This window comes from Macrosteles quadrilineatus, unplaced genomic scaffold (assembly GCF_028750875.1).
Source record: "Macrosteles quadrilineatus isolate MER2022 unplaced genomic scaffold, UCM_ALF_1.0 Scaffold_8__2_contigs__length_117827958, whole genome shotgun sequence".
Lineage (NCBI taxonomy): Eukaryota > Metazoa > Arthropoda > Insecta > Hemiptera > Cicadellidae > Macrosteles > Macrosteles quadrilineatus.
In genome coordinates this window covers 91,386,931-91,412,059 of record NW_026542601.1, presented here as the reverse complement: position 1 = coordinate 91,412,059, position 25,129 = coordinate 91,386,931, and the positions used below count along the sequence as shown (strand labels likewise).

The 25,129-nt window shown below is 34.6% G+C and overlaps 1 protein-coding gene across 2 annotated transcripts in view; it reads right to left on the bottom strand.

Annotated features, from left to right (window-relative positions):
- LOC128999938 (tetratricopeptide repeat protein 14 homolog) overlaps positions 1 to 23,833 on the bottom strand; it is a 34,684-nt gene extending 10,851 nt beyond the window's left edge. For both annotated transcript variants that reach the window (XM_054426727.1, XM_054426728.1), the window contains exons 1-13: positions 23,718 to 23,833; positions 18,816 to 19,010; positions 18,272 to 18,467; positions 17,023 to 17,145; positions 15,091 to 15,302; positions 9,516 to 9,656; positions 8,635 to 8,826; positions 6,791 to 6,913; positions 3,977 to 4,246; positions 2,373 to 2,513; positions 1,564 to 1,652; positions 1,210 to 1,260; positions 176 to 332 (exon numbers count right to left, since the gene is read on the bottom strand). In XM_054426727.1, coding sequence (XP_054282702.1) covers positions 176 to 332; positions 1,210 to 1,260; positions 1,564 to 1,652; positions 2,373 to 2,513; positions 3,977 to 4,246; positions 6,791 to 6,913; positions 8,635 to 8,826; positions 9,516 to 9,656; positions 15,091 to 15,302; positions 17,023 to 17,145; positions 18,272 to 18,467; positions 18,816 to 18,994 — 1,874 coding nt within the window. In that variant the 5' untranslated portion in view covers positions 18,995 to 19,010; positions 23,718 to 23,833. The remainder of the gene's footprint in view (positions 1 to 175; positions 333 to 1,209; positions 1,261 to 1,563; positions 1,653 to 2,372; positions 2,514 to 3,976; positions 4,247 to 6,790; positions 6,914 to 8,634; positions 8,827 to 9,515; positions 9,657 to 15,090; positions 15,303 to 17,022; positions 17,146 to 18,271; positions 18,468 to 18,815; positions 19,011 to 23,717) is intronic.
- Positions 23,834 to 25,129: the final 1,296 nt, after the last annotated feature.

The window sequence follows — 25,129 nt, the reverse complement described above, 5'->3', positions numbered from 1 at the left end:
GTTCCACTGATGATACGACCATGGTCCCGTAGGTGACTGATTAGCGAGGTTCTACTGTAATACTACTTAGGCGTATCATGCTCCATCTAACAAAATGATTATACTTGATGGGTAGAAGAATTTTTGAACAAAGATGCACAACCCTCACAAGACCCACATTTTATAAGTAGCTCACCATTTTGCAGTTTCATCAAGGAACTTGCGTACTTTCTCCTCATAGTCAGAATCACCTTTTGTCTGTTCCAGGAATTTACAAACTCGTTGTTCATATTCCGACTCTTTGTCCGTCTTCCCAGAAGAGGCGTAAACCATAGCAGCAGCTGCTGGATCAGCTAATAAAAACAGTATTTCTTTTATTTTATTAATTCGTCCAACAAAATAGAAATACATAATTTAACACAAATTAATACTATAACAATCAATAGTAGATTATATAGCACTACAAGAATGAAAAAAGCTAATAAAGATGGCTATTTTATTTCCATAACGGAAACATCACCAATGTCTTCCGTGGTCGTGACAAAATCTCAGCGGTAACGGAAACATTATAATCGTCTCCCGTGATCACAGAAAAGTTATCATCTCCCTCGTTCGTAGCTTAATTATAATTATTTCCTGCGGTCATTGTTTCCCGTTGTCACGTAAACCTCATCATCGTCTCCCGCGGTCACAGATACGCCATCGTTGACATGCGCGATCGCGGCAAACCACTAAAAATTTGGCCATTTGGAGTATGGACATCATCATCATCGTCTCCCGCTATCACAGAAACGTCATCGTAATCTCCCGCGGTCACGGAATTGTCAGCGTCGTCTCCCGCTGTCTCGGAAACGCCATTGTCGTCATGCGCGATCGCGGAAAAATCTCAAAAAATCAAGCAGTCATTTTCACATCATTATCGTCTCCCGCGGTCAAGAAACGTCATCTTCATGCATGATCACAGAAAATTGAAAATTCCCAATAAAATACAAAATTCACGCATAATTCCTGTTGGTGGACACCCTGGATAAAGAGCAACTAAGTTAATGAAGATATTTTTAATACTGGCAGGATTATTTCTCTGGGCTGTGGGTTTAAAAGGTAAATTTGTGCAGTGATTACACAGATTAATTAATTTTAATATATGCCTATGTCTCAAGGGATAACACCAGTACAGATTGTTGACCGCAAATGCAAAAAAAATAGCGGAAAGACAATTATTCAACTCACCTGAGAAAGAATATGGCAAGGCAGGAGGGTTGTAATGAGATCCTCTTTGTCCTGAAAATACAAAGTGGATTAAATAAACAACTTTAAGTGATTAAGATTTAATGCCAGATTTTTAACGTACCACCAAACAATAATAAGTGAAATCCACATAAGGTGCAGGTATTGATTCTTGAAACAGCCAAACGCATTTTTAGCCATAGCAAAGCTTTTTTAGCCATCACTCAGTATTTCGGTATTTTGTCCACCCAAAACTGTCAAAGTAACAAACATGCTGCATGTAAAGTGTTTACTCGATCTTAGTACATTTAAAAAATTACTCTCAATATTTGAAATAAAAGTAGAAAATAATCTCACCGTCAGTTTCGGATGTAGCAGAAGAGTCCATAATTGCCATCCTTTTGCTTAGTGGTGACAGTGATTTCTCCTTTGGCTCACTCTTCCTGCTGTAATCATAAATACATTTGCTAAATTTTTACTCAAGCTTTTAAAATTTTGCTCATGATGAGCAATATAAAATTATCAACTACAAAAATTTCATAGGTCAGAAAAAGCAAACAACACAATATATTTAATTACGTATAAGTTTGGTAAAAACTATAGCAGCTATTGTACTTCCTGTTTAATCTATACAAATATGACAACACATGGTTCTCATCGTACCATTTTTTGCAGTCAATGGTTTTTTTGTTTTTAAGGTCAAGTACGTTTGAAACAATAAAATGCGATTTTTTAAACTTTAAGAAATAAATGTACTTAAAATGGTTTACGATACCTGCATATAGCAATCCATTGTTGCTGTTTTGGCAACTAGTTTGGGTTCTTCTGGACCATCATCAGGCCTCAAGGTGTCAGGTGATCCACAAAAATGTTATATTTATTGAACTCTGTTAACAACCTTCAAATGAAGTGATTACTTGACACATTGAGGCCTGATGATGGTTCAGAAGAACCGAAACTAGTTGCCAAAACAGCAACAAAGGATTACTGTATGCAGGTATGGTAAACCATTTTAAGAATAATACAGAAATCCAGAGGCTAAACAACTCTTTGAAACTGGATAAAAAGGAGTCTGAAAATATGTAAGGAAAAACTCTATAGAATTAGTACACCCATTAAAACATAAATAAGATACAACTTTAATCAATAAGTATGTTGTTGACTACCTCTTATGCTTTTTCTTGCCGTGGAAATCATTAGAAGATGCAGAACTGGTATCAGAGGAGGATGATGATGAAGAAGAGGAACTTGAGCTTCCAGAAGACGAACTGCTACTGGATGATGAGTGGCGTTTGTGTTTTTTTGATCTAAAAATAAATATTAACGTTTGCAAACGTGTAGATAGATGATTCATACACCTTAGAACTTCAGTTGTTGGATGCTTTCAAAATATTCAGGGCTGTGCGAATAGTTCGAAAAACGAATTGAATCCGAATCTTTTTAGAGATTCGATTCGGATTCGGAATCGATATTCGAATTTACTGGTAAGAGATCCGGGTTCGGATTCGATATTCGAATTTCTTGGAAATAGATCCGAGTTGGGATTTGATATTCAAATTTACTAGATTCTGATTGAATATAATTTTCAATATAATTTTTTAGACACTAAAAAACTACTTGTGCACTCCGATTTGCTGTTGACTGATTCATGTTAGGAACCTGACCAACTTGGTGTTAGGTTTTAGGCACATTAGTGTAGGTCGCATTTGAAAGTAAACTTAACCTCACAGTGTTAGTTGTTACTTGTAATAGTAATGCAGACATAGGCTTGTGTGGAGGATTAACACCGAGGTGTATAATAGGCTGGGCCTACTACACAAATTGGTAGTCCATCACTTTTAGCGAGTAACTTAGGCCTAGGTGGTATGCCTAACTTATGCCCAATTTTTTAGTTTCAAAACTTCAAATAGGTAGGCCTAAATTTTATAACTTTTTTATTTGGCCCATTTCAAGAATTTTTTTAAGCAATTCCCTAAGTTATTTTAGCCCCAGAAAATGTGGTCTAAAAATGTGAAAATTGGTACTGCTGACTTTCCTCGGATTTGGATTCGACTCTGAACAGGTTTAAATATTCGGATTCGATAACAGCTTTAAATTTCAGATTCGGATTCCATCCAGGTTCGATAATGGCTGTAAATTTGAGATTCGGATTCGACCCAGATTCGACTCGGGATTAATTAAAATATTCGGATTCGATAAAATCTGTACAGCTATGATTCGGATTCGGATTCGAACCAAAATTTCTGGATTCGCACAGCCCTGAAAATATTAAAAAGTTAATGAATGGTTCTTTGAACATATTTGATTCAAAACTATAACAAATTATGAACTACCATGAAGGTTCAGAACAGTTATACTTGGTTTAAGTACCTTGACTCGAAATACTATTTAATATTCTCTAACCTTGCCGAAATAATCAACTTACCCTATTCACAAAAACAGTAGGAAAAAATATAAACACAAGAAACATAGAATTTGTATAGCTTTCAACTCCTTTTCAGTTATAGAGTTTTTGTTCTGGTTGTGGTTTAAACTATGTTACTTTTTATTTTACAACTAAATGGAATGTCTAGTTCCAATCCAAAAGGTAGTATTAAAAGCATAGGGAGAAAATATAATTTTTTCGGTAGCACACTCTGAGAGCCACATTCAACAGTGAGAATTTTTTTTGAACAATTGCCTTGCATGTACATTTGTTGGACTAACTTTAAAAAAAGTTTAGACCCATTTTCTAGTATAGGCTTTTCTATTGCTGATAATTTTAACATACTTTTTCTCCTTCTTCTTCTTCTTAGCAGAGCTAGTCCCTTCCTCCTTGGTGGCAGTCTCGTTGCCCAGCAGCTGTTTCAAGGTGTCCTTGACCCCCTGAGTCTTAGAGGTCAATGAAGGTACGAGTCCATCTGTCAGCGAGGTTGAACCGTTGGCCATCTTCACTCGGATGTACTCAATGGAGTTTTGTGCTTCCTCGTGGTAAGGCACAATCTCCAAACACCTCTCGTACAACTTCAGAGCTTCCTCTGTCTGACCTGAGTCTTCGTAACTGTGAAAAGACAGACAAAGAATTATTTACTTACTTATGGTTATTCATACCAGAGGTGTATTTGGCCTCAATCTTGCCTCCATGTCTTCACTAAGTCTCATATTGATCTTTTTTTTTTGGGAGAGGTCTTTTTACTTTCTCCCCCTATACCATAGTAGGATGGAGAAAGTATTGTTTTCGTCAAAATTTTCGAGTTTGAGTTTTGAGTGGATATATCCGTTTTGGGTCCCCCTGGACCCAAAAAAGTGGTTTTCAAAGTGATGTCTGTGTGTGTGTGTGTGTGTCTGGATGTGTACAGAGCTAGGGACTACACCTATGGTCCGATTTCGATGGAATTTGGTATGTAGGTTCTAATCCATGGTATCTCCAGGCGTTTTTTTCATTTTTTTGAAATTTTGATTTTTAATGGGAAAAACCCATAAAAAACCGGAAAAATAGGATTTTCTCAAAAATGGCCCGAACGATTTTGATAAAAATGTAGTATGTTGTGGCCCTTTAAATTCTGAATAAAATGGTACAAATCCCATATCTGTAAAAATTACGGTTCAAAAGTTATGGTAAATTATGTTATTTTCCCATAAAATAACGAAAAATTGGATTTTAGGAAAAAATCCGGTTTTATTTTAACATAGTATGTTATGGTCCTTAAAATTTTGATAGTTTTTCATTTTTAAAATTTCTTTATTTTTAATGGGAATTTTCCCATGAAACCCCATAAAATAACTGAAAAAAATGATTTTCCCAAAAACGGCCCGAACGATTTTGATAAAATTTTTGTATGTTATAGTCCTTTATATTCTGAACCAAATGGTACAAATCCAATTTTTGTAAAAATTATGGTTAAAAAGTTATTGTAAATTATGTTATTTTCCCATAAAACCCCATAAAATAACGGAAAAATCTGATTTTCACAAAAATGGCCCGAAAGATTTTGATAAAAATTTAGTATGTAGTCCTTTAAATTGTGAACAAAATTGTATAAATCCCATTTCCGTATATTTACTCTCACCGCTTACACATGATAAAGGTTGTTGACAAACTTATGGGAGAAAGTATGTGTCAGAATGCTGATACCGTTTATTTCTTCTGGCTTTCACTTGCTTTTCCCAAGCCCCAAAAGTTCTTCAGATTACATGTCCTAAATGTTCAGCTACAATGTCTAGAGCTTCATGCAGGTCTTATTTTCCCTGTTGTCTCTCCCATTGTCCATTTTCACTTGTTGGTCAAAAAGTTTTCCTTAAACATTTTTTCCCAAAGTGTCCCACTTGTTCTCTTAAGTTGTCAAAGAACTATCTTCATGCACAAGTATTGAGGTATTATAGTTAAGATTTGGCAAATTATTTAAAACTTTCTGTTAATGGAAAATCTATTTTATGTGAAAAGTTAAATTGGAGCAAACATTATTCTATAGACTGATATTATTCTGCCCCTTATTTAACAATTTTTACTATTCAGGATGTCCAGCGTCCCATCAAAATAAAATTCATGGACAATTCCAGTTTTTCCAGGTTAAAAGTTCAAAATTTCCAGGAAAAAACTTGCCCATAGTGTTTAGCATTCCATCTAAATTTGAATCAAGGACAATTCCATTGACTATTTTTTGCGATCCCAGCCACATCTGGGATTATCTTTCAATTGCGGGAGAATCAGTGATGATTTCCTGGGATCGCAGAAATGGCCATGATCATTTCTTGTGATTGCGGTAACGTCTGATATTCGTGTTAGTTTCCTCATGATGGCGATTTTAAACTACGTGGAACGAAAAAAATCGGCTATTATTTAAATTTCTTAATTTAAATTTTAACACATTTAAATTTCTTGGTTCTTTGTAAAATTCATGTACAATGCAAAGATTTTTTTCCCAGTCATCAATATTTACATAGGCTCTACAATTCCCGGTTGGATGGACACCCTGCTATTGTTTCGTCAGATTGATGTAACAAGATGTCGAATGGTTCGTTTTCAAAATTAAGTCTCTAGTAAGGCCAGGGTAACGTCAAAAAATCTAAAATATAAATGAAAAGTTAGTTTAAAACATAGGCCATAAAATCCTATGTTACGAGTATTTAAAAAATTATTTCCAAATAAATGCTGCTAAAATCAAAGATGCAATTATTGCAGAATTTGTTTAGTTATCACAGTGTAACAAAAAAAAATTTTTAGAAACATACATGTGAAATATTTTATTTTAATGATTATTTTAGTGATGGTCGAATCCAGGAATTTCAAATTTCGAATATCAAATCCGAATCCTAAAAAAAAATCAAATCTCGAATCTCGAGTCCCAAAAATAATTACAAATGGGCTTATGGTGATTAAAAAAGCAAGAATGGAATAGGAACCATTTAACACTTATAACCACCATGACGACAATAACCTCTATGGTTAGGCAATGTCACAGTACATGCTACTTATAATTCTATTAAAAAAATATATTCTCGAATCTCGTTAATCGTGTCTTGAATCCGAATCTTTTCTTAGGATTCGGTGGATTCGAGATTCGGATTCGAAACATCCCTAGATTATTTATGTAGGCCTACTTACTTCCTTCCATAAGCCACTAGTGTCTCTCCCATGTATTTCCTTGCGTTCACGTGAGTAGGGTTCAATTTCAAGGCAATCTCAAAATCGTCGATTGCTTTCTTAAAACTTCCACCATTGGCATATCTGAAAAAATAATTTGTATACAATACCATGTTGGAGGAATGTATTCACAAAGAATATTAATGCAAAGCTGCATTTTCTGGCTTGTTAAACATCTGAAAGGACAACTTACTGCAAACTGCAGCATATTTCATGTCTCATCAAAGTACAATAATGACCTCCTCTTAACCGACATCACATTAACCGAATTGGATTATCCGCCCTTGCTCGTATCAATGACACTATTGTATTTTTTTTTTTTAGAAATCTCTATAAAGAAATTGAGTGATAAAAATATTACAGTTTTTTTTTAACCGACCTAGTTTTGAGAGTTTTTTGTCTTGGCATTCCCGCTCCCTTGCTTGGCGATGGGAACAATACTCTAAACTCTACAGGATGTTACAGGCTATTAATAAACATCCTGTCTCGGTTTTTTGAATCTCTTAGTTCGACAGTAGGTTCTGTACTGTATTACGATGGATTTGGAAAGCCTTCTAAAGGTGGCATTAAAATCATAATTTTTACTGACTCTTGCCTATGACTATTTAATTTATTTCACTGAAAATTGAGCTTTAATGTGCTTTGGGTTTATTTCTGACTATTGAATTGACAATACTTAAGAAAGAATAGTGTATAGATAATTCCAAATGAATAGCACTTATTTTTTTAGTTTTTAGGGATTGCCCCTTTAAACCGACCTTTTGAGTTATCCAACCTAGATCGGGTCCTGTTAGGGACGGTTAAGAGGGGATCTACTGTACATTCAAACCCCTTTAAACCGCTCGCTGTCACCCCAAAATTATAATGAAATTCAAAACAGTTGGAAAATCAGCTAAGAAATTTGAATTGTCTGCCATGGTGCTACCCGCACCATTACTAACAACTGTTTGTTCCATTTTTCCAACAGAATGTAATTGAGCAGACAATGATATAGATATAAAAAAAAAAAAAAATAAAAAAAAATTTTCATTTTGTTTACTGTTGTAGATTTTAAGATGACAGTAATGAAAAAAACGTAAAAAATAAACTTTGTGAATCTTGCTAAACTAGCCTTTGCATTCCAACCACTGATTTACCAACTGAAATGACCTCCCAACTTTATTTAGGTTGATTGGGGTTTTACTGTAACAAAAACTAAAGCCTGTGTCACACTTGGCTACTTACTAGCAGCTACGTAGTAGCAGCTTACTGAAATAGCAGCTACTTTTCCTGTCACACTTATTTTGGTAGCGTCTATTCACTAGCTGCTACTACTAGTTTAGCTCAAGAGAGGTTATGTCCCAAAGACACGGATATTTCCTTTACAGGTTCAAAAATTAATCACATCTCCCCCACCCCACTTCGGATAACTCATGATTACTTCAGAAATTATTCAAAACGAGAATAAACAAATCAGGCAGACAGCATGTGGTGCATGTAGCCGCTAGTCTGCTATTGAAGCTGTCACACTGGGCGACAGTTGCTACTTGATAGCCGTGACTCACTAGCGCAGTTTTGTAGCACGGAAAGTTGGACATGTTCAACTCTTTCCATGCTAGTAAAATTTCACTAGCGCGCTACTCTTAGTAGCTGCTACTGCCTATGTCACATTGGCTACTTAGTAGCTGCTATTTCGCTAGCTGCTAGTAAAGTAGCGTGTGACATTAGCCTAAAAGAAAAAACACAATAGCATACTTTGATAAACTTTTCTGCATCTGCTCCATATAGATGGGATGTCTAACTTAAGGATAACACTATTCACTTACAAAGCTCCACGTGCGACCAAGCCTTCTATGTTGTTGGCGTCAATGCTCAAAGCCTTGTTAAGACACTGGAACGCCTCGGTCATGCGACCAGACTTGAAGTGTTCTATACCGTCAGCGACACTACGGAACGCCCACTTGGCTGCCTGTACGTTACGCAGCTCTGTCGCATACTCCGTCTCGGGAAAACGTCCTCTGTGAAGACAAATATAGTAAGGCTGATATATTAAAAAATTACACTTTACTATATAACAAAAAGGGAAGTACACTTCTTACTAGAACACTTTGAGAACATGCTTTTGTTAAAACTAAAAATGTATAAATCCTCGCTAGTGTAAAAATTGGAAGATTTTTTAAATCTAACGGGTTATTGAAGACATTTTCCGCCACCATTAGTAAAAACAAACAGTATCAGCAATCTAACACATACTTTCTCCCATTAGCTTGTCAAACTATGATATTTTATAAGAAAAATCACAAAGGTTGAAATTACTTTAGAACCGTAATTTTTACAGCAATGGGCAGTTGCACTATTTTGTTTAGAATAAGAACCATAAAAAATTTTAATCAAAATAGTTTTTTTTAATCCGATTTTCCGTTATTTTTTGGGTATTTATGGGGAAGGTTACAATAAATTTTAAACCCTATGGTAATTTGCTTGTACAGCAATGGGAGTTGGACCGTTTTTTCAGAATTTAAGGACAATATTTTTTTTCTTTCAGAGATTGTACAACCACAGATTAGTATTGTGGCTTAGAAACTAAACACACAACCAATACAAGCCTAGTCCCTTAATGACTTAGCTAACCTAACCTCGTGGTGAAGTAACGGAATAAAAAACATATTGTGTTAGTGCATTTAACGTAAAATGAGCAAAAACTTACTTGAGGGCTAGAATATTGGTGTGGTGAAGATTCCCCAATCCCATAACACTGGCCAGACAGCTGACATTGCTGGGGTTGTGAAACCCAACTGTCTTCTCTAACATCTCTTCAAACGGCTCACTCTTGCCTTCCTGAGGTAACCTGAACAGCGAACAGCCAAATCAATTAAGCACCTACTCAACAACAACACCACAAGTAAATTAATCATTTTTACATACTCGTCTATAAACTGCTTTCTCCTCTTTAGACAGACTATTTCCAAAATTAAACAATGACATTCAAAATCATTTTATCTGCTGTTCCTAAATTGACAACACAAATAAATGCTAAACAACAGTTCACCTAGGCATTATAAAGTTTCATTCACTAAACATTTTCTGGTTTGGATCAATTTAACCTCTTAAAATATTACAAGTTCAGAGGAAGCAGTTTAATCTATAGTTAAGAAACGTTTATTAGTTTTGAAAAAAAAACATACCTTTGGCGTACCTTAAATATTACTAGTCTAATCTGAATATAATTGGTTGGAATTCAGTATTATTTACCATGATATTCAAGATTCTCGCAATTTTTTTTAACATCCATCTCACAAATTAGGACATCTCCTGTTTTCTTTTAAACATTGTGAGGTAAATGATTTCATTACCATTCTTGAATTCTGCATTTAAAAGAAATACAAAATATGATGTTGTTAGCTTTATTTCTTCTCAAGTATCTTCCTTAAAGCCAAAATTGGGCTTTACTAGTCTCAAACTTGTTTTATAAGGTACAAATATCTTTTCTTTGATTTTTTTTTCAACTTCCGATAAAGTTTTTTAAAAACTTCTGCTTCATAGACACTTCAAGAATTATGTACTTAAGCCGACTTAAGACACAACTTTTATGAATCCTAAAAATCCTTGTGAGTATTATTTTTTTTTCTGTAGTGAAATAATATCATCTTCTTCCATGTTTCATTATCCAACAAATATCTCGTCTAGGCTTTGGAGTCCTAAAAATTATTTCCATCACAGTTTTTTCCAACCCACATTTTATTGCCTCATTATCAAAACCATCAATGTGTCAAGGGAATAATTAATTGTTGGAAACATGAAGTTTTAGCTAACTCCTGAAAGTACAATTAATTTAACAACCACAAACTTTAACCAAAAATCTTATCACCAAACCTGTAAGAAATGTTACACTTTGTGGTGTGACCAAATGAAACACACAATATAATAAAACAAAAGTACGTCCAGACAATGTACCTCTCCAGAATCAGTATGAGTTTAACTAATGACTGATACATTGCACTGATATTTCAACATGTTTAGTCCAAATAAAAGATACGGTGAGGTAGTTAGTACTACTGTAACATATGTTCAGATGTTTCAGTATGCACTATATTCCGTCTACAAAATTTAGGCGGTTTGAGGGAAAGCAATTCCATCAGGCCACCTCACCCTTTCAAAAAGTTAGGCAAAAGCTGATCAGCTGACATACATTAAGCTAAAAAAAGTAGTGGGGGAACCGAGGACACCTTCACCTTTAACCACCTTAATTTTGTCAACAGACTGTAATGCAGAAAATGAAAATGTCATGCCTAACTAAAATTAATGTTGATAAGATAGCTTATCTAAAACTTAAAAAGATAGGATCCATCCAGATATAGATTTAACTGTGAATTTCTTTAAGTTGTTTGTAGTCTAAACTTGTTGGTATAATGGTATTTTAACAGCTCGCACATGTCTCACCTTAAATCATACTTACTGACTGAGAAATATTTATCTTACGGGTATTAAAATACAAATTAATTGGCTTATTTATCCACAGAAAGAAAAGCTATTTTTCTTGACCTTGTGTTTTATTTGAACTAACACAAACAACATAACATTTTACTCCTACGGAATCTCATCATAATTTAGTAGTCAGGTCAAATAAAAAAGTTGCGGAGGTTATCTTAAAAAAATTGCTGCGATAAAAAAATGAAAATAGTAATAGAACTAAGTCAAAATTCGTAGCAGAACAAATATTGCATGCAATTGTCATTTTATTAAAATTTCTCTTAGAGCCTATAAATTATAATACTTGGTTTTAAAGTATGATAAGAATGTTTCTTGATCAACTGCACTATTTATAATTATTGAAAGATAAGCTGAACAGATACTAACCAAATCAATAAAACACATCTTTTTGATAAGACGTTTTTGAACCAGCCTGATGATTTGATGAAACATAATTTTGTACATAAATTGAATTTTTTTCTTTTTCTAACTTTTTTTTTAACTAAACTTGATTTGACGAGTAATTTGTTATACAAGCTATTCTCAGGTTTGTAATGTTATGTGACGAATAAAGTAATTGTCATTATAAAATATAGATACATTTATTTTTTTTAGGTTTTGATATCCTGTTATTTTAACAGTGAAATGAAGGCACATTCAAAGAAATTTGTAATAAGCAAATGAAGTTAGGCCTAGTTACTTAGTACCAAATGTCATGAATATTGAAATGGTTTGGTCTCTAGTTCTATGGAATTTACGTTCTATACACCCATACTAGGGTGTCCAACGTCCCACAAATATAAAACTCAAGGACCATTCCACGTCTCCCGATCGCAGCAAAATTCATGATAAAACATTTGATCAGCGGTCATGGCAAAATCCATGATTATCTCCAGTGACCATTCAAAATCCATGATGATTTCTCACAATTGCGGTAACATCCGTTATGATACAAACTGCGATTAAACAATTTCTGTGATAATTTCTGACAATCCCAGCGACTTCTGTGTGCCAGCCACAGTGATACAGTGATCACTATTTTCTTTCTTGACATTAGTGATATGTCAAACCCAAATCTCAAAACCACCAAAACTCTGAAAAAGTTCCAGTTTAAGGATTCGATCGGCAATGATCAATAAAATATTCAGGTTATGCCAGTAAATAATATGGTTTTTTAAATATTTAAGGTGTATTTTCCAAAGGTGTATTATTCATGTTACTAAATCAGAGTCAGAAGTGTAATTTATTTAAGTTTTGATTGCGTAACAAACATTGTTTCACTACCAGTATTTTTTGTAATCTTAATAATGCAAGTACACAAGTTTTGCGTTTCAATTTTGAGATTTGATATTTCTTGTTTTTACCTTTACTACTTGACAAAACAATGCAAAAGGAGGAAAAGAGGCAATTGTTGGCGTATCTTAATGGTGATTGAAACGATTGCTCAAAATCTAAAATTTCTTAGCCTCATGTACGAAATTTACAATCAATTCACAGACTTTTCTAGTCATAAAAAATCATGTAAGATTACCGGTTTCAAGGTCAGCTGGACACCCTGCATACTCTGACCTCTGTTATACTCTGACCTAGATATTATTCTCATAACACAAAATTTTAATTATTAAATTTAGCAATCAGCAAATTAAATATTTCTATCAAAACTGAAACTCAACAATTGGGAATATTGTTTAAAGATTCTTTTCATACCCATTAAAATTATGGGAAGAAACTATCGCGTGCGCACATAACTGTCACATGTCAAGTAGTTCTACCTTACTCATGTGTCATTTTTAAACAAAACACATGAAACCTTTGCAAAGGCCGCCAAACACTTCCGAACACATAGTTGACGTCAAACACTTTGGTTAAACACTGCATCTATGAGTTAATTTAAAGTTGACACTCAAGTAAGAGTAAAAATCTGTTGTTGTAAACTTAAAAGAGAATACCAAAATAATTCATTTGAACAGTAAACAACATTTTAAAATGGTATATAAAAATTAACTGTCTTCAAATGCTGAATGTTTTTGCTGGCTACATTTTTCTTACATTATTCATTTCAGTTTTGTCTATCAGCTGTAACATTGTTCATTTTCATCATTTCTCGTGTCAATCTATTTGCTTTCCAACACATCTGCAATTATAATAAACACTTGTGCCACAGTTTTCATTGCCATATTCTTCGACTTCAGTGAATCTCTCTCATAAATTCAACTTCAATTAGTTGCCAACTCGTTTATCACATCTTTTTCTTCCTTTGTATACAGTACATATCAGTACAGAGATTGTTTGTTGCGTTCAGCAAAAACATTCAGCATTTAAAAAATCCAAACAATCAATGACAAACTTGTTTAAACCAATGACAACTCATCAGACAGAAATAGAATCCACCACACCATAGTTTAGCTGAAAATGCAATTTAGTATAGTTAGCCTACTAACTACATTACCTTTCTTGATATCTCGGTTCCAGCTAACATGTGAAACAAAGTCGGCTCTTCTAAAAGGCATTACGTGTACGCCTTATTTTCAAACAATGCTTAGGTAGTACTCCAAATACATATCGTTTTCTTAATACCATACAATCATCTCGGCAACATTATCGTGAACCATTCCGCATTAAAATTATCCACAGTAATCAATCTATGGTCTCCAGTAATACATTTTAACTTGGTGAATTGGCTAAACAAGAAAGTACAAATAAAATTGTTTGCTTCACACAACAACCTAAAAAACACAATCTTACCTGTCGACAACAAAGTGTGCTTACGTAACAGTAAAATGTGCTTACAAAGTGAGTGAGACATCACATAGAAAAAACACACAGGGTACTAGATTGCCTTTTAAGGTTGATCTTTTGAATCACATTATTTTATTTTCATTTTAAAATGCAATAAATGTTAAGGTGTATGCCTAATGGATTGTTGAAATGTAAACATAAACGTTATTAGGCTAGTAATGTTTAATTGACACTAGTCAAATAAAACCCTCTATGACCTATCAAACCTCAGATTTTATTATATTTTTTATTTCTCAAACAAGTAACAATTTAAAAGAATGATTAGCAGTAGATATTGTTGAGAAATTGCAATAGTGAAGCTCTTTAATGTGATACCCATAATTTACACTAATGAAGTTAATTGATGCAATGGAACCACTATTTATCTGATAAAAATAGTTATCAAACCAATCAAATAGTTAGGCCTTCATTGATCATATAAACACGAGTCATTTCTGTGGAAATTTAGCTTGGTATAGCACACACGAGCTGTACTAAAAACTCAGCAATCTGTATTTATTTCCTCAGCATGCTTCATATAAAATGTACAACATGAATTTCAGATGTTTGTGAGATGTAGGCCTATGAGTTTTTGCATTTGTTTGAATTCGGTTTTCGCCTACAACACTTTTAATTTGGCTAAAGAATTGTTCTAAAACCCCAAAAGGTTAAAGCCAATTTTTATAGCTAAAAAATGCATTGTTCCAACTTTTCATACAGATTAGTATGATTTAAAGAATATTCTGAAATGAAATATGACCCAAAGTTTAAGTGTTAGTCAAGTAAAAGAGTGCTTGCTGGTAGCACATAACATACCGTATACTTAGAAGATATAAAATTTAAATAAACAAAAATTCACTAAGGTATGATATTTAAGTGTGAAAATAAACACTAAGGTTGCTTTCCACTTGGTATTTCCACAAAGAACAATAAAAGTGATTTTATCAAACAACAGGTTAAAGTTGTTCTGTAAAACGTGTTGCCGAGCATGCAAAGCGCCCTAAGACGAGTCAAGGTTACTCATATGAGCTTACTTGTAAGCCTCGGGAAAATCGTCAGAATGGAAAAGACCGAGACGAGCCTTTTGCTCTTCTGTAACTTGAACTCCCTTCATGCCACACACAATCTTCTCCATATCTGGAATCACTTCCAAAACCTCGCAAGCAACAAGGTCATTCATCAAGAAGCTGCGAGGCACACCTTTCTTGTCCACGGCCGAAATCAAATTGGATGTTGGACAAAACCCCTGTAAAACATTAAAATTGTATAAATTCTTGTGAATGAAGAATCAATTTTTAGTCAAGATAATACAGGGACGTGAATTTAGTTTAAGGACAAACTAGAAAACTGAGGATACAATCATGCTGGACTTCCAATCAATGTCATACATTAAAGTCCTTGTTTTCAATGAACCAATTTTTCTATTGAATAGTTCTAAGAAATGAGAGAAGTTTAAAGCTTAAGTGTTTAAATAAACAATACTCAAGTTCAGAACGTTCTTTGGTCTTTCCCAAATTTGATTAAAACATGTTCATAAACAAGCAAACTACAACAGTTTACTTATCTATACAGGGTGTTTGGTTTTAAGAATTATTGTGCACACAAATTGCAATAAAAATACACAATTTAGATAGTTATATCCCACTTCTACTTCCAGCAACAGCCGTTTTTAGATTTCCCAGATTTCTTGATATTGCTTAATAAAATCTCATTTTTTCTCAACACGTAGGCTTTTTTAGAATCTGCATTAAATATTCTCTCAGAAAACGTATAGTTTGTTACAGCCTAATTGGAGCATAAAATTAATCAAACTTTATTTGAATTGGCAAGCTGGTTTGAAGTTAATGGACTAAAACTTAATCAAGATAAAACTCAACTATTAAATTTTCATACTGCACAGTCAAAAGAGGGTTAAGGTTTAATATAACTGTTGAAATTACCTCACTCCATATTGTTTCAGTACAATATAATTTGGTTTAACTAATAGCTGGTTTCAAACTTTCAATGAAATGTTAACATTAAAAATTAGTTTTTCATATTAAAAATGCCAAGAATGTTCCCTTATGCATAGGCTGTAAAACCAGCTGGTCTGAATTATATAGAACTGACTACTTCATTACCTTGTGTCAACAAAAGTGTTTATCACCTGCAAATATCCACCATTACATAATTTACTACGCAAAAAGATTGTTTACTATGCAAAGTAAAAACTAAATCATAGAGTTGCTGTATTTTTAAACGCACATCAGCACCACTTTAGTAGGTCTCTATGTCACATTTTCTTCCCGTTGCAAAGCACGGGTATAACAGCTTGTTATTTTATATTTTAGGTTAGTTTTTAATTTTGACAATGTCATCTGTTTTTTAGCTATGTTATGATTCAAAACGTTATGTGACAGTAAAGAATTATTTATTTATGTTTTTTTATTCTTATCCTTGGGAAATTTTAGAAATGAGTTAAAGGAATAATCCCTCGTTTTCTGGTCTATCCGTGTTTCAATCAAAATGAATATGCGCTCCATGTTAAAGCAGCCGAGAATCTCTGTCCGACCGCCTCTTAAATACCAGGTAAAAGTATTATAAAATACACAAGTGAGCTGTAGTTAAATAGAAAAAAATACTGAAAGCACAGGTACAGCTGCTAGTTTTCATAAAAATAACATGGGTATTTTTGAATATTCTCCTTAACCAATGAGCGCATAACAACGCTTCAATATACTAAATTATTTGTTTGTTTAAGCTCTACAAAAATGGTCAAAAAGAAATTGCAAAATTTTATGTTTCGGGGGTTAAAAATGGGAAAACAAAATTTTTACCCCATAAAACCCTGTGATGCCAGGTCAGGCCTGTCTATATTTAGTTGTGATAAAGATTTCCAACTCATCCAGAGCTATTCTACTGAAAACCATGACTAAAATAAATAAAATAATATTACATTTAATATAAATTCTGTTGTAAATTCTCACCTTAATGCCAAGCTCAGTGATGTTTCGTGCATTGTCACCATCAAGACACAGGATCTTAAGGAACAGCCCGGCATTGGTTTTGCTTGTTATTTGACCAATAACTACTTCTCCTACACCTAGACACTGCAAAAACACAACTTAGTAAGCTATAAGTCCTAAAATTTACATTGACCCTTTAAAGTCTAAAGATGACATATAATCCAAGAAACTACTTCCACTAACAACTATCTAAGTTAACTATTACCAAACAAATACCCCTGCCATAGCAAACCTGCAGACTAAGCGATTTTCCATTTACCAGTTTTGGATTTTAAATTAAATCTATTTAAAAAACATTAGGTTTAACTACTACCTAGGTTTGCTGCTACAGGGAGGGTAATAAATTGTATTTAGTGAAATAATTAGTTTAGTATGAAATAATTAAATTTGCCAAGTTTAATCAAAATATATCCATAAACAAGCAAACTACAACAGTTTAATAAATTCTCCATAAGAATAACATGGGAATTTTAATTTATTTGATTTTCTCCATAACCAATAACTGCACAAAAGCACTCCATAGGCTATACTAAATCATTTGTCCTTTTAGCTCTTTGAAATGAAAAAACATTATAGAACAAAAAAAAATTCATGTGTTATTTTATGGGTTTTTATGGAAAAATCACAATTGAAATCTAAATTTTAAAAAAATGAAAAAACACCTGGAGATAAAAACACCTGGAGATAAGTTACTATGGATTAGTACTCTCGTACCAAATTTCATAAAAATCTGTTTCATCTAACAGGTGTGGTCTGTAGCTTTGTAGGTACATATCCACACATACAGACAGACAAACAGATAGAAACACACGTACATATAAATCACTGAAGCGTATACTATTATTAATAGTAACGGTACTGGGCTCATAAGGATCGTTGAGGCTCAATGTAATCATTTTAATGGTCCGAAAACTACTTTTTTGAGTCCAGCCTGTTATTCCACCCAAAACTCAAATTAGAAAATTTTGACAAAACAATACTTTCTCCGTTAGTTTAGCCTGGGGAGAGAGTAAAAAACCAACCCTTGATTGATTTTGCTTTTCTTTAAATATAAAAATAAAATTTTTAAATGACACAATAACTCTCATAAAACTAAGTTACATTGATCATCCTAATTAATACCACTGCTATAAACTGATGCCGTGGTTAAATTATGTGATCCACTACTAAAAAATGTATTTAAAATCCACACAAACTCCTTATGACCTACTTGTAAGAAGTGCTGGGCTCTGCTCGTTTTATCCAAGTTGAGAAAGTTTTCAAACGGTGGCAATACAGCGTAAAGACCAGGTTCCACAGTTTTGGATTTTGGCTCCTCCTTCTCCACAAGCGAAGAGTCAAACAAAACATTCGCTTGCTTTGAAATAAACTGATGAAGCTTTAAACGCTTGCCGCGATCTTGAAAACTGTGGAAAGTTATAAGATAAATATTAATTCACTATACATTTATCATGGTTAGTCCCTGTCATACATGAGCTTAAGCTTAGTGCTAAGTCATTTTATACAAATGTTTTTAACAAGAATTAAAACAAATTGAAATATAATCTCTTGGTGTTTCAACAAAGAACTTTTATAAAAATAACATCTGGGCGATTAAGGAAAGTAGAAGGCTGCGATGAACTTAGATCAATTAAAAGTCTAAATTAAGTAGGTACAGTATCAGGTTTGCGCAAGATTTACTAAGTAATAAAAAAATTGAATAGACGAAATCAAACTAGCTAGCTAAACAAAACACAGACTAAACTTATACCAACCTAAGATGTTTTTGACGTTGAGAGTAAATGGCAAAATCGAGATTGGTGATGCCAAGCTTTTGTAGATTACCCTCGCCATGTTCTGCTTCCCACGTTTTCTGCAGTAACTGGCCATGAAAATTGATAGTTTTGGACACTAAGTCTGCGTTCAGATTGGATCCTGGGTCCATCTCATTCATGATTGTTATGATGTAGCTAAGGAAAACAAGTTGGTTAGGCCTATAAAATAAAAGTAAATACAAGCCTAAGTAGGCCTAGTTTAGCTAAGTTATTATAGATTGAAGTTTTTTTGTCTTAAAGCAAACTTAAAAAATATGTGAACTTGACCTGGTACCTTCCACATATGTCTAAGTTATTGCTTTGTTATCTTCTTATACAGGGTTAAAAAGTCTGGTGATTCCCCTATCAACTTTATAATGGGTTACACCAGGAAAACCAAACTCTGCACACCTCTATATCTAGCATAAAAGCACAATTTTTTGTTGGTATCTTAACCCCAAAATGGGTTGGGCCTATTTTGGAGGCAGCTCAAAAATGTTAAATGTGAAGCCCGATCAAGTGAAGGTCATTAGTTTAAAAGAATATCGGTGAAAACTAGAGGTCTCTATCTCAACCCATTACAGAATGGCAGCCATTTTAATGATCATCACCCTGAGAGACCCCATGTAATAATATACATCGACATCTCATATTAATGTTTTTATGGGTTCTACCACAGAAAACATACTACTATAACCCAGAATGCCAACCGCATGGTAAAAAGCATTAAGTATTTTGAGAGAGCTTTGCCTGTCAATCGTAGGCAGCGCCACCAGCGTTGCTATGCTGAGTGCGTGGCAACGCTGGTGGCGCTGCCTACGATTGACAGGCAAAGCTCTCTCAAAACACTTAATGCTTTTTACCATGCGGTTGGCATTCTGGGTTATAGTAGGTAGTAGGCCTATGTTTTCTGTGGTTCTACCAGGAAAACTAAACTCAGTATTACCGTAAAAGAAACTAAAAAATACTTTTTGGTTAGTATGACAATTTCTCCTGGGCTCCCAAAATGGGTTATTTGAGGGCAGGTCAAAAGTTTTAACATAAAGCCCCATCAAGTGACACCTCATTAAGAAGGCCATTAGTTAAAAAAAATATTGGCGAAGACCAGAAGTCCCTAATCTCAACCCAGTACAAAATGGAAGCAGTTTTTAGTTTTCCATCAAGAATTTTGAATTAGTATATAGCCTAACTTAAGCCGGGTTTACAAAAAATTATACATAGCAGATTTGTGCAACATCTAACAATGTTATATAACACTTGCTAGAAGTGGAAAAAATAACTTTTCACAAGTGCTATATAACACTGCTATATACAGGGTGAGTTTTAAATAAGTTCCCCCCCCCCCTACTTTTTTCTACATTTCTTAAGATATCAACTCCGGACCACTTCAGATCATTGTAGAGTAGTAAGTACTTCATTTTGACTGGGTTTAAATTTGTGGCCGCCATCTTGGATACAAAGTTATTTTTTCAAATGTAAAGGTAGGGTTGTGAGTGACCAACCTTTTCAAACTAGATTTTTATGCTGAATACGATGCTGCAATTCGTTTTAAAAAATTATGATCCATTCTTAAGTTATGAGAACTTTTTATAACTTTATTTTTAGCTCATTATAACGTTGTGCATTTACAAACTAAGGCCATAATCTCAAAATAGTGCTAGATAAAGATAAGTGCACACCACCATTCATTGTTGACCTATTTTCACTTGGTTATGAAGGATGTATTTTTTTCAGCCGCCATCTTGGATCTGCCATTTTGAAATGTGATAAATTATTTTAAATATGAAGGTGGTGTTGTGACCCATCATTTGAACTACTTTTTTATGCTGAACTTAATGCCCCAATCAGTTTTTTGTTATCAAGCTTTCTTGATAAAATATTACAATTATTTTTATTTAAAATGTCAATATTTCAAAAACCAAATATGAAAATGAAGAACGGATTGCGGCATTGAATTCAGCATACAAAATTAGTTCACAATGATGGGTCACAACACCACCTTCATATTTTCCACCTTCAATTTTACGGGTATGTTTAGTACCAACCTACACTAAAATAAAGCTCATATTCTAAGCTACAGCCTGGCAACAATCCCATAGTCGCCGGCAGAGTGCTGGGTTTAGACAGACACAATATTTGGCGGGCAAGCTCACTACTTACTGATATGCCGCAGTGCCAGTGCCGCGCTACTGCTATAGCAGTAGGCCGCAGTCAACATGTTAAAGTGTTTATTAGGATAGTAGGAATGGTTTATTAAAGCTCAAAAGACAAGTCCAGAAAGTTCAGAGGGCAGGGCTGGTTCTAGGAATTTTTCAGAGTTAAGCGAACACCCGAATCAGCGCCACCTAGAATTCCCCCCCCCCCACCCCACCCAATAGGAACATAACTTACCTAACCCTATTTGTGAAATTTTTGGGAAGAACTTTTTTATAAGTTTAGGTGAGAAGAATACTTGCAATAAAATACTTTTTCAACACACTATGATGTTTTTGGCTGTTTTTAAACATACGTTAATTGATGGCTGAAATTTACGTTTTGCTGGCCATGCCAGCGACAGCTGTCATTGTCATATTTGGGGACCGAGCAGGTTTTTACATCACTAGGCCCGCAAAATCAGCTGCCCGCTTACTTTCTTAAAACACGAATGCATATTAAATACTCAATCTGTATCCATAGCATTGCAATAGAATTGTTTTATTGTCACCACTGCCTCAACTATTTATTATTATTTTTGCCGATTCCTCAGATTATTTCTTCACATAACCTTAAAGTTGTAGTTGAGTTGACTATCAGTGTGCATTATTATTGCAGTGAGTAGTGGTAATAGGGTATAGGCACAGAAAACATACAGTAGCCTAGTATGTTTTCTGTGGTATAGGTGGGGTAAAGTGTGGTGAAAAATGTCAACTACTACTTTTCACAGAAATTTAACATTTTTACACTTTTACTCATCACACTTTAGCAAAACCCTAAGATAATAATTTATTTATAAATGCAAAATCAATTTTTACAGGATAACTTGGATACGATATAAGTTTTTAAAAAGCCAATTACAATTAAAAACAGTAACGGTATACAACTAAGAGAGCAATACAACGTACTGCTGTGCTCTAGGAGGGTTGAGTGATCAGGGGAAGAAGGGAGGGGGAAGTTTCTTATTGTGACAAGTGGCGCTGAGCACTTATCTCGAGCATGAGTCATGAAATGAAACCATAGAACTATAAACTCAGGCGCTGCGCTGTACGCTACTGAGCGTCAGCTCACTACAAATCGAAACTGCAAATAAATGCCTTGAGTCCTTGAGTTGAAGTGCTGTACAAGTATAGGCTACGCATTTTGCAAGTGCTGTTGGTACAAACAGAATAAATGCCTTTGGTATGGTGCTTTGGATACCTACTTGAACTCTGATCGAAAAAAAAAAACTAAATTAAGTTGTTAACTTGTCAGTAAAGTTGTTTCCAATTTTGTTTCTGAAAAAAAATTTCACTTTCTCGTGGCGCCATATGCGACCGCGTACCTAGTTGGCGTATGGGTTAAACCGGCCCTGTCAGACGGTGCCTAGACAAATTAGGCCTAAGGGTTTTCCATAAGTTAAGTTTATCTGTTGTCAAAACAATCAAATGTAAATAAGTTATCGATTGATATATTGATTAAACGGTATTTCATTTGATTAGTTAGGTTAGGTTAACCCTGCACTACTCGTGCCATATCTCATAACATGGGATACTCGCGCGGGTGACAGTTGCCCCCATATCATTTTTGTATATAGGTTATAAAGGATGTAAGTTAGGCTAAAAATATTTGTTTTATAGTAATGTCTCAAAACCTATTAAGTGACTAGGCTATTTAAGATTATTTATAAATAGTATTCATATTTTTTTTTGGTCCAGTATAACTTAAAAGTGTTAGCAAAATAAAAAAAATAGGAAAAAACTTACGATAAACTAGGCCTATATACATGACAGGAGGTATTGTCCACTCCACAATGTCCGACAATGTCTGTCCACAATGTTCTTCAATGTCCGACACATCATTTTTTACATCTATCTGGTCCTCTACATTGTCATTTTCAATTATATCTTCATCAGAACTATCTTCCATCAACATGTCCAAAATAAATGAGTAATCGCACAATCGCGGGCGCTTCGGTACACTCATGACGGTTGCACTTGCGCGGGGGACACTTGTTACCTAGTTGACTATTGAGCGATATAACACGGGCCACCAACCGGTTCGACGCGCAAACGCACACATAACTTAGGAGGATCTATTGTTTGTAACGGAAAGCTACTGAAGGTCACGCCTCTCCCCCCCACCCGGCGGCCGAGCTGTGCCCTAAACAAAAGCCCTAAACCTAACCAAACGATATATCGAATGGAACAATCGAACAAAAAATCTTTAATAACTTAGGCCTAGCCTATTTTCATTCGGTTGTTTTTTGACAACAGATAAGATACGGAAGGAAGTCTACCCAGTTCAGAAATACTAAATCAAAAGTCAATACAAATATTTATGCCCCTAGACGATTTGCCCAATGAACTGAAACCAAGGCCTTTTCCAATTCTGGCCAACTCCCAAGGTCTGGAAAATGTTGTAGGCCTAGGATAGAAAATGTATGTAACTTAGGCCTTGTTTCTATTTACCACATCATGCTACAAACCTACATAGAATAACTTATTAAATATGCAAGCATCATCATAAGTTTGTCTTGTGTAAACAGAAATAATACCAGTTAAATAATCAGACGCCGCAAGTCACCACCCCGGATGTTCTCTTCAAGGACCAAACAAAACTACAAAATTGGATAAACACCTCTTAAATCTTACTTGAACCTCTGTATTTATAAAAAAGCGATGATCATACCTCAATTAATTGGCTAACAGATGAATTAAAGAGTCAACATAATATTTGTTAAAGCTATTTTCAATGATCAACACGATGACGACAGTAGTTGGTTGAAAGAATCACCGGCCATCTTGTTCTTCTCTTCCTTCGCTTCAGTACTTCAGGTTCAGTTCAGTTAGTAGTCTTCTCTTCTCTCTCTTCACCTTCTATCGTTTCTCGTCTCGTCTCGGACACCGGGACACCGCACAAGTACGAGAGAAAACGAGAAAGACGGACGCGAACGGGGTCGAGTTCAGGTCGAGTTCCCGCAAGGCTCAAAGGACGTTCCACGACGTAGGCTCGACGTCACGATTTCATGACGTCAACACTTTCAAGTTCCATTCCTTGTCCATTTTAGTGGTTCTGGTTAATAGCTTCAAAGCTTCAGCGGATCATGTAAAATTATTCAAAATCATTTATATGGACAACGTTATTAATCTATGTTACGTATTATTTATAGCATAAATTTAAATTTTTGTTGTTACTTTGTCTAATACTGTAGGCAAAGTTTATTATAATAAACTCAGTTTTCAAAATAAATGAAGATGTAAACGATGTTTTCGTCAAGGTGGTGGGGGCTCTTGAAGAGGGTCTGCAATGTGACGATCCTTGTAATCGGTGTTTTCACCGGACTTGTATGGGTGTACCTGAATCCGAATATATAAAGATGGCCGGAGATATTTCTCATAAGTGACATTGTACCAGGGCTGGTTGTCACCCCAAATCTGCTGTTTCTAGTGTTCCTGACATTTTGAGCACCTTGGTGACTAAGGTTGATGATCTGACTGGTATGGTTAATGCTCTTAAGGAGGTCCCTAAGGATACTAAGATTATTAAGACTGAAATCAGGACCATTGAGGAGAAGCTTTCGACGCTGGAGCCTAAACTAGAAGAACTCGATAACAGAGAGGCGATGAGAAGCCTCTAATGGCAAAGCTGATGTTAATGATCTTCGATGTCTGAAATCAACGATCGTAGCACAAGAAAAAAGAATATCATAGCGCCTTCCATGTCCCTGAGTCGCTGAGTAATCAGACGGATGATGTTAAAACCATATGCTGTTACAAAAATATTGGACGATTCAGCATCGCATTTGGATATAGCTGGAGTCAAGTTTTTTTTTTTCAGGCTGGGTACAAAGCAAGTGAATAAATCCAGACCTATCAAATTGATATTTCAATCTAAACATTATATGCTTCATATACTTAATAATTTCTCAGGTGATAGTCTACGCTCTATTGTCCCCAATCTCCTAGAAGTGAAGCTCTCTAAGGACCGTACTTTTAATGAGTTTGATTTCTAAAAACATCTTCGTGATGAACTTACTGCCATGCTGCAGGTGAAAAAACCTCACCATTAAATACAGGAATGGAATCCCAGTGAATGTTAAG